This window comes from Gavia stellata, chromosome 7 (genome assembly GCF_030936135.1).
Source record: "Gavia stellata isolate bGavSte3 chromosome 7, bGavSte3.hap2, whole genome shotgun sequence".
Taxonomy (NCBI): domain Eukaryota; kingdom Metazoa; phylum Chordata; class Aves; order Gaviiformes; family Gaviidae; genus Gavia; species Gavia stellata.
The window spans coordinates 36519397-36529940 of record NC_082600.1 but is presented as its reverse complement, the minus strand read 5'-3'; the positions used below and the strand labels follow the sequence as shown (position 1 = coordinate 36529940).

The 10544-nt window shown below is 35.8% G+C and overlaps 1 protein-coding gene across 1 annotated transcript in view; it reads right to left on the bottom strand.

Moving 5' to 3' along the window:
* RYR3 (ryanodine receptor 3) overlaps window positions 1–10544 on the bottom strand; it is a 239895-nt gene that overhangs the window by 5765 nt on the left and 223586 nt on the right. The window contains exons 95-101 of the mRNA XM_059819553.1: window positions 9207–9404; window positions 8488–8618; window positions 5341–5383; window positions 4635–4762; window positions 3682–3742; window positions 2456–2602; window positions 375–509 (exon numbers count right to left, since the gene is read on the bottom strand). Of these exons, the coding sequence (XP_059675536.1) occupies window positions 375–509; window positions 2456–2602; window positions 3682–3742; window positions 4635–4762; window positions 5341–5383; window positions 8488–8618; window positions 9207–9404 (843 nt within the window). The remainder of the gene's footprint in view (window positions 1–374; window positions 510–2455; window positions 2603–3681; window positions 3743–4634; window positions 4763–5340; window positions 5384–8487; window positions 8619–9206; window positions 9405–10544) is intronic.

Below are 10544 nucleotides of genomic sequence, written 5' to 3'. Positions count from 1 at the left end.
AGCTTGCACACTTGCAAACATTGGAACAAATTGGGTTGGTTTGTGCTGACCAGTTTGTCATGAAATTTCTTCCATATACTTTATGGGTTTGCCATCTTAACATGTAAAAGAGTTGCAGCAAATCTTACACGACAGTATTTCAGAGAAAAATCCAGAATATCTTCCTATACTGGTGAGTCTCATCTATCTACTGTTGTGTTTAGACCACTGGAGAATGCAGAGGGAATTTCAAGACCATTCACATTTTCATAATGACGTATAGCAAGAAGGAAAAAACCCATGGATTTAACAACAAACATATCGCTCCTTGCTTAACATTTTATCTTAAGTATCCACCTGAAAATTCAGGATGAAATTTGAAGCATGCTAGTTACCGTCATCATGTCATCACATTTCATGTCTGGTTCATCTTCATCTTCACTTTTGTTGTAGAACTTGCGGAAGAAGTTGAACGCCACAACAGTGTAAAGATATACTACTACAGCGAGGAGTCCTACAGTAAGCACAAGCTGTGTATGGAGACATGACATGAAAGTAGGTTTCAATTTCATTCTGTCAGAAGAGATACGCTAGCTCAGTGTATTGCCTTAAGTATTGAAAATGTATCATATTGTACCTTTCCTAATAAGGAAACTAAAGATAGTAGTTACGATAGCTTTGAGGTCTCCCTGTTGCTTGGATCAGCATTGAGGTGTTACTTTACCCTAATCTCACATGAAACTCAAAGGGAAAAATGGTATCAAGAAAATGAAGTTGTTTCCATCTTTCTGAGCTATATGCATATGAATTACATATCACTGGAGAAACGTTTCCACTATTTAATTTAAAAGTTAAATACGAGTAACTTGCAAAAACTGGATATACAGTGAAAATTAAATGATAAAAATAAACGCCTTTAGTTAATTTGATAAATAATTTCAGTTGGGACTGATTATGACTTATCATCGTTTATTTTCTCTTCCAAAGCTCATTAGCAAAGCCATCGATGAAGTGGATAGAAAATTTTTTAGATAACCAAAGGGTAAGTACTTTCCAGGTCCTGCTTTTAAGCAGATAAAATCCTTAGGTGAAAAAGTTTAGCAGTTCATAAGACTAGATTATATTGTTTGTTGGAGTTGTCATTATAAGATGCAGCTCTGGAGAGGAGTTAAAAGGCTACATATTTTAAAAAGTGCAACAATTGGTATTACTCTCTTAAAAGAAATGTAAGAGTATTGAACAACAAGCTGATCATCAGTTTATCACTTTCTGCAGATCTGTAAGTACGCTCCTGAAGTGAACATTTCAATTGAAAAATCTGCAGCTGTCTTTCAGTGTTCGTATCTACTAGCAAGAAAAGCAACAGGATTTAGAAAAACTAATCTTCGCTTGTTAAGAATGTATACTAAAAGCTGTGGTCTTGAGTTGAAACAGTTTTGTCAATTATGCTCAGTTTTGCGTATTACATTTAGAAAAATCTCATAAAGAAAATATATCAATCATGAAATTAAAAGTAATATGACTTTGGTCATCCTGGAGGAAAATGAAGGGGCTAAAAACAGATTTCATTTGTTTGTGTGATGATACTGAAAACATTCTCATATGTACTATTTTAGAAACTTCCTTTCCTGATAAGGGAAGAAACTTTCATTGGTCAATTTCTGCTGAAAAAAGGATTAAGCAAAGACAAAGAATATATCGGAGTTAAGCTAAGAGGATATTCTAATGCCTCTTCCAAAACGTTATGTGGTTTAAAGTGTTTTGACAAGGCTAACGGAGTGTAAGAGTGGGCTTAGAATAGATGTTACTGTATTTGAGAAGGAATGGAATGTGTATGTTTGAAATTAAATTTTGGGGAAATTCTGTTAGATTTCTTAAATGTAAGTTAAAAAGTGTGTTACTGACAAGCTTGTTTTTGTTGGTATGCTAGTTAGGAACATAGAGCCTTCAGAGATCAGGGAATGATTCCCTGCAAAAATTTCAACAATTAGTTTTGGAAGTAGATTTTTATTAATCTGATTTTTGCATGACAAAGTGATATATAAATATATTCCACAGTGCAGAATGCCCACACCTGTATAGTTAAGTATTGAAATCTCAGCGTCCAGATCATCACTACTGCTGTAGCTAAGGACAGATTGTGAATTCTTATTAGTTATCACCAATCAGTTCATCATATTGCATAGAGAAGGAGCTGGTTAAGTCATAATTCATATTCTTGTATTTTTCTAAAATGATGCATTTTTCTATTGTGTACAAAACTTCTTTAGCTATCACCAGTCTGTGGGTATAGATTATTATAATTTCAAAGCATTTAACATGTATTAAATGTGCTGCAGAAGACACAATGGGATCTATTCTTTAATCCAATCATAATCAAAATGGATTGCATTCCAGTATTTCCTGGTACCACAAGATTTTTTCCAGTACTCTTACAAAACGCATTCATTTCCAAACCCTTGCATGTAGCACTAACCTGTTTGCCGTTGTGAGTAACTGAAGACAAAATGGTTCGCAATGTCTTGAAACCCATAGCAATATCCAGCAGATGAGCAGCAAAGAAGAAGTTGTTGTAGTGCCCAAGGATAGACATTGTCGTGTACCAAGCTAAGTATAAAAACGACTGCAGAGAAAGTGAAAAGTGGCAGAATGTTAGCAGGTGCTAATGTGCATTATTGGATCCAGAATATAGCTTTCTTTCAGTCACTCAAATTAAGTACTATCATGATCTGATTTGAATCGCAGTCTGAATGTAATACGTCTATTTTACATGTTCAAAAAGACTTGTCTTACTCTGTCTCTTGTCATCTCCACTGTTCATTTAAGGAGTGTTTATTGCTTAGTTATGTTAATGAGACCTCTATCTTCACATATTTAAATGCAGCCTTCAGCATATATGTTACTAACTTCAAAATTCCCTACCTTAAAACTGTTTTGGTTGGGGAGCTTGTTACACAGTACTTAAATTTTAAATACTGACTCTGGAGGAGAGACAATGCATTGTATTACTCTTGAGACACTTTACTCTCTTTTTAAGTCTCAGACCACTTCAACCAGGACACCCAGGAAACCTAAGGCACAATAATACAGTTTATTCTTTTAGCAAGCAGTGAACCTGAAACCACTTTGATGTGAAAGCTCTTACTGAAAAACAATGGCTCACTGTGCTTTTAATATACAATGAATTTATACATCTTCACTTGATTGATCTTGGCCTTCTTGTTTGTTTGGGAATGCTCAAGAGTGTGCAAAAAGAGGATTCACAAAAAATGGAATTTTCATGTAAGCGTGGTCCTAATCAAAGGAGAAGGTATGAAAGAAAAGAATTAACCAACTATGTCAAACAGATGATTCAAGAATAAAAAAGGATAACTTTCTGTAGACTGTGCTTGAATTTAGAAAAGACACCTTTGGTCACTAGATTGATTTCTAGAAAATTAAATGAATGTACCATTAACTTCCAAAATGCTGACATTGTACTAATGGTGTGGAGGTGCATATTGCCCTTTAGAATCAAAAAGAAAATTCTAACAGAAATGAAAGCATTTTGCTACAACACAAGACGGAAAAAACTATTTTAAAATGGCTCTGTAATGCAATATTATCTGTATATGTTTGTAATAGCTTTGTAATAGATGGTGGAAGACATACAATCATATTTAAAGTAAATTAATGCATATTCTTCTAGGCTAACGTACTCACATTATCAGTGAAAACAACTCCGAGCTTCCAGATGTGGTACTTTGTATCAATGGAGCTTAACCTAGGAAATACAAAATTTTTGAAATGCATCAATGTCAAAATTAAGTATTGAATTCTGCAAGTATAAACAACAAACTAGCTTTGGCACTTCACATTTGTTTGCTGAAGGTGGTGTTACACATTAGCTGTTTATTTTTTGAGTGATGTAGGTGCTTCATTTTTCAGACAGTATTCATTAACTCTGAGCACCCATACACAGTTTCTAAATCACTGAAACTGGTGGAACAATTTCAGTAGGAGTGATACCGCCGTATTCCAGACTTACAAAAATTAAGATGTGCATAGTGAAACGTGGAACCCGAGTTGCTTGAATTCAAGAGATAAGTGTTCTGTCAAAATTACCAAGAGAAAAGGTAATGCCTTCTGCAAGATTCTAAATATTTTATTAGCCATTAGATGACATGCGAACAGAAATCCTTCTCCTTTTGTGCCTTAAGTATCAAGGAAATCAAACTCTTGTAGGAGCCTAAAACATTTGGGAGTTGGACACTTTCAAACTCTCATTTTCACTGATGGATTAAGACAGAAAAACATCTCTGAATTTTTTCTAGGTACCTAGCGTCTAGATATTTGTTATCAATACTTTTTCAGTCCTTTGGTTTTAAACTAACTTTGCTGTAATACCTAAAGAACTGCCGCACTGATTGTTGTTTAAAATAAAAGAGTGCCCAACTATATCAGCCAGCATCAACTCGTGTGATTTGTTTTTCTTACTTTTATAACACAAATATAAGTATGTTTTAGAACAAACAAAAAGCTTTCTCGTTTTACTTCCACACTAGGAAGATTTCTCCATTTGAATTTTCCATGCCGAGGAAAACATCACTACAGTTTGTCTTTGACGGTGAAGTTATGTGAACACATAATTCCTCTGTGAAGTTCAGAAGTCATACCATGATACAAGAGATGCCTCTTCTGGTTCACTCTCATCCACTGGACTAAAATCAAGGGCACTTTTGTCCAAACCCAAAAGTTCTGCTATGCGCTCTGCTCCATATAAGTCTCCGTACTTGTTAATAACCTAAAAATGGAAGAAGAGAAGCTTTTGCTCAGAGAAAGACCTTGATGACATTCACCCTACTTTAAGCCAGTAGTTGTCAGAAATTTTAAAAAAAAAAAAAAAAGTCTTTTGCAATTAACACTACTAGAACAGTCTGAACTCCCAGGAAGCCAGGCAGGGGGAGCATAAAAAAGAAAAATAGAAGCATTAAAGGCTATTATCTGAAAGCTTATGTATAATTTGCCATCATTTAAGCTGGCATATTTTTCTTTTTTTAGGGGGATGAGGGGGCTTTATATCCTAAAGATGACAATGACTGTAAATTAGACCTGCGTGGCTGATTGACAGCACAAAGTTATTTTGAATGCCTGAGTCTAGGAGGGAAACCACAGCTTTCTGTCTTCCTTCCTCCTCCCACCTACACTGCAGCTGCCTGTTCACCGAGACATTTACCACAACAATGACTTCCATAAAACAAATTTCAATTCTCAATTATTTGTATATTTATGTGTACAGAAGTATATTACACATAGATATCTGAATTAACTGAATAGTGGATTATTGCTATGACTAACATAATAGAAATATAAAAAGCCTACCTTCCGTTTTACAAATTTGTCCCAGTAATTGTTAGGAAAGGACCTACACAGATAAGGCAAAGATATTTCAAGTTATTTAACTTGTTAGGGGAAAGAAAAAAACAACCAAATAAAATACCATGATCCTGATCACTGCAGATTCTGTTACAGAATTCACTCACATACTGCCCTTTGTATTACAAGAACAATTTCTTTTCTTTTGGGCAACAGCTGCTATTAATCATCATTCGCTGCAGTATCTTCTTTCCCCCCCCCCCCTATTTTTTTTTCACATCCATAAATATGATTGGCTGCAAAAGGACAGCAGGCTAAATATTATCACCTAATGAGCCTAACAACTCAATAATAGCAGGGTAGTCACTGTAATACCATTCATCTCCTAAATAAATACTTTATTGCTGCTAGCCATAAAATCAATACGGACAATGAGGAGGAAACAGAGGAAAATAAGAGAGTCTTGTAGCATAAATAATTTTTAAGTTCACTGGATTACATTTCAAATAGAGGCTGAACACTTAGGAACTAGTGACAGTTTGCCAAGATAAAATTGAAATTAAAAAAATACTAAAAAAACTCGAGAAAATTGCCAAGATCATTTGGCAAAAACAGGGGTTAGTGGTAATCTTCCTGTCAGGTGTATCGTATTGTTGTTACTGGATCTGACATCCCAGAAGAAGACAAGGTTAAAAAACATTTATAATTCTAAAGCTGCAAGACAGTTCAGCTAGAGAGCATTTTGCATCATCTGCCTCTGAGCAGCCATGCCCACACTGGTAATTAAAAGAAAAGCTATTGTATATACAAAAGAGAAAGAAATGAAGCAGTAAATCTGAAATATTGAAGAGGTATCAGGATATCTTTTATTGATCATTCCCTGCTGGTTTTTTTGAGATTAGTGAGCAACCATGATGCTTCAGCAAGCAACCAGTTTTATCCAGGGGAGATCTTACAACAGACACTAGGAAATACATCAGCTTTGACCTGCAGGAAAAAAAGATAGTGTTCTCTCTTATCAGTGACATTTCCCTGATCTTCAACTTGATCATAAAAATACTGTTCTTGAACTGTCTTATGAATAGCAGTGCCCAGGAGTTCCTCATTCTGACAGTCTTACTGTATATTATGTCAGTTTTGAAGAATGCCAATTAGCAGGAAAAACTACAAAATGTAAGGTTTTTCTCTCCCCATTTCCTGGATGCAACACTGAGTTGAGCAAATATGCAGGAAGGTAAAGAAGAAAAATAGCTGCTTGAACTAAAGGACAGTATTGGTAAAATAAACAGGTAAATTAGTAAGTTTAATTAAGTTGATATAAGTTAAAGATAACATCAGAAGACTGAGATTCCAGAACACTGTTCTGCTGGGATGCGAGGCAAACTTCCCAACTACTATTAAGTGCTCAATTTTTTATTTTTCTGAATTGAAGTTCTGCATGAAATTACTTCAGATAAAGGCAAATGGTTCCAGTGACTCAGACGGTGTATTCTGGTCCAATGCTCTATATTATTTCTTTCCTTGATTTCTCAGACTTTTAAGCAAAGTATATCTCTGACGTGCCAATCTCTTTTACCACAAACATCTAACGGTGCTGCATTTATCAGGGTACCTCTTTTGCCTTTTTAATTACTTTTCTTTTTTTCACTTATAGAAAGCACATTTCAGTATACACACAGCACTGGGTACCCTCCAGCAGTGGTTATCCTGATGGTACAATACCTGCACTAAACCTCGAGAGTCGGTTCACATTAGAGGGAAGGATTAGTCTGCTTAAATTAGCCTTAATCCTTTATTCAACTTCAGTAGATAGTGCAACATGCTGAGAACAGGCTGTACAGCATGTCGTTTGGGATAAGCTGACAATATATCTCATTAATTCATGCTTGTTTTTGCTGAGGATAAACTTACTGGATGTCTAGATTGCTTACTATCAATAGTTAAAGAAATAGGCTGGAAATTAAGCAAGCTCTCCAGTTTCCCAATTACGTTCTATTGTAACTTTAATAATATGTGCTAGTCTACATTTCTAACTGAAATTAAGGAAAATTCTTAAAATTCAGATGTAGGAAAACAAAACATTCAAGAATTTCCAATATTTTAGACATTCTAATTTTAATGAAAGTACTAAGGGCACTATTTATCACGTACAAAAATTGAGTATGACGATAAGATAGATATTTTGGCTATTTGGCAGCATATTGTCACTGATGCATTTAGTTGACTATGTTGACTTGTTTTTATCAAATACTTGGGGTTTTTTGTCTTGACTTGTTTTTATCAAATACTTACTTATGCCTGCACATACCAGCCACAACTACTTTGTGACTTATAAATAACTGTTCTTTTACAGCTTTCTGTTACTGTCCTTAAATTATAATACTATTAGGGAAAGACAGGAATCTAAGCCTAGATATACTAGTACCAAAACATGATTCAAGTTGTTTTGAAAGAGTAAATTCTGAAGAATAGCCTGTAGACAAGGCATTGTTTCAAGAGAAGAGAGTTGACTTGCTATATTTCCATGTGTCAGTCCTACACTGCTGCAGGTTACTGATATTTTTCTTTTTCTTGCCTACACTTGTATCATTCACTCACAGAACAGCAGGTGAGTCTCCTAGAATCAGTGTATGACTACTACAGTATTTGCTACTGCATACAACCTGACACTAATTCCTGTCAGACCTACTCAAATTCTGGGATTGCTATTTTATACTAGATTTGCTTCTCTTGTTGTATACAAATTTTGTTAGCAAGAAGTGGGAAAGAAAGGCAGGGGAATACTGCTATACAATACGAATGTGAAATTGAGTCACTGAAAAGGATGGAAGTTATCTTTTTAAAACTTTCTCAATTGTGACTAATATGTGCAATGTCTTGCAGACAGCTTGCGAGGCAAGATGCACAATCCTTGCAAACCCTAGAAAAATGAGAAGGGGGTGGAATATACATGTTATGATAGTATTTATTAAATAAACAGATAATACAGGATTTCACATTAGAATCTACTACTGTAGCATCCAATATAAGATGAAAAATGCCTTTCTTTTAGATGAACTAGGTGGCAGGGGGACAGGGAAGGTTCTAGGTCAGTGGCTTAATGAGCTATAATTTTTATAAACAGTTTATATATAACCATTTAATTTTACATACGGAGTATTTATAACCAGGCGATCCCATTGTCCTTTAATATCATCTTCAGATGGCTGTTCAGTTATGTATAGTCCATCAAATTCCAGCTTTCTAGCTACCTCCTTTTCTCTCTTGAATACAACCAGAGGGACCTATGAAAATGACAGCGGACGTCTTTGTCATGGTTTATATATTTTTAGAAACCATGATATCTACCTAGAGTATTAAGTACTCTTTATAATACTATATAAGACCAAACATCACAGTAGCACCTCCCACGAGCAGATCAATGCCTAGCCAGTCTCTGAGCAATGGCCACCTTGGAAGTCAAGCCCCTCTCCCCTCAGTTTTTATTGCTGAGCATGACATTATATGGTATGGAATATCCCGTTCAGGTCAGCTGTCCCAGCTGTGCCCCCTCCCAACATACTCAGTGGGGCACGCACAGAGTGGGTAAAGCAAAGAAGCAAAGAGAAAGCCTTCACACTGTGCAAGCACTGTTCAGCAATAACCAAAAGGTGGATGTGATACCAACACTGTTTTAACCACAAATCCAAAACACACACACTGTTACGAAGAAAGTTAACTCCATCTCTGCCAGGCTGAGTACATGAGGAAAACATCTACATATTGAATAGTGAGAATTTGTAAACAACTAGGTATTAGCTCCAAAAATCTCTTTGGGACATAGCCGATGTTCTTTAACAAATAATAGATTAGTAATAAAATTCAGAACTTGCCTTTAAACAATAGTATCCAATCACACAGACAAAGGAGATGATAGTATGAATAACTGCCAATGCTCTGAGAGCAGGTGCCATGTAACCTGTACTTTCTTCTAAAACAAAAAACACCATGCCTTCCTCCTCTTCCTCTTCATCAAAAGAGTTCCAGAGATTAGAGTCTTCCTCTACTTCATCAAGTGGCTCTTCTGTCACCTGAGAGAAAATAAGCACATTGAAAACACACTATAAACTTAAAAGCTCTTCCTTTACTATAATGACAAATGATTTTGCAAAGTCTGCTCATGGGAATATGATAGAGCATTAGCTTTGAACAGTAATGCCCTTCATTTTCACAGCAGAAGTCTCCACATCATCTCATGTCATTGAAAAGAGTATCCAGGAAAAGCAAGTGCAGGCATATGACAGTCTACAAATCTCTCCTTTAACAGTGCCATAGCAAAACCAACACCAACAACTAAAAGGGTATGCAAAAACTTCTCTTGGAAGAACCAAGCAATGACAGGGTTATCCAACGTGACTGAGTTTAGGGTTTGTTTTGTAATCTACATTGTTCCTGATTACTGGAGTCTAGAAAGAAACAAAGTTCTCATGTTATCAACTTGTACATTGTCCATAAATTTTTATTTCATGACTTAGTTTAAAGCTTACAAATTAATACAGTATTTAATCAGTATTTCATAAATACCACAAGCCATAAAGCTGGCATACTGCCCTAAATTCTTCCAGCAACTTTAAAAATCTGGCCTTTAAAATAAAAGCCTAAGCACCCTTCTTTTGGCAGCTTTATCTGAAAGCTGAAGTCTTGTTCAGCCCTGTTTGGCTCCCACTGACCCTTTCCTATCTATGATAGATGGACTTGAACTGATAAATACAAACTTTTGCCCTTGCTCTGCAATAGAATGGGTTGCTGGCTGACCCACAAGACCCAACGAAAAGCAGAAGAGAGTGGGGAGAAAAGGACTGGCATAGACAAAAGCAGACTTCTGCATATACCTTTGAAGTCCATCTTCTCTAACCATATGGGGTGGAATACATACATTCTACCCAGTTTTCAAGAGCCTTTTGTGTCTTTACCTGCCCTGTCTCCGAGACTATAACTGTGTTGTAGGAATTGCTTTTCAAGATATTTGAGACCAGGATTCAGTTACTTCTAGACCAAACGTTCAGCCAGCTGCTTTTGTCTTCTCTGAAGTTTTTGGTTGTAAACAACAGAACTAGAAAATGTAATATTGGAAAACACAAGATTCATCAGCTCATTGCAACTTGCACCCTATATCTAGAAGGGGAAAATCAAAAGGGATGGATTCCAGGATAAAGATAAACAAGGACTTT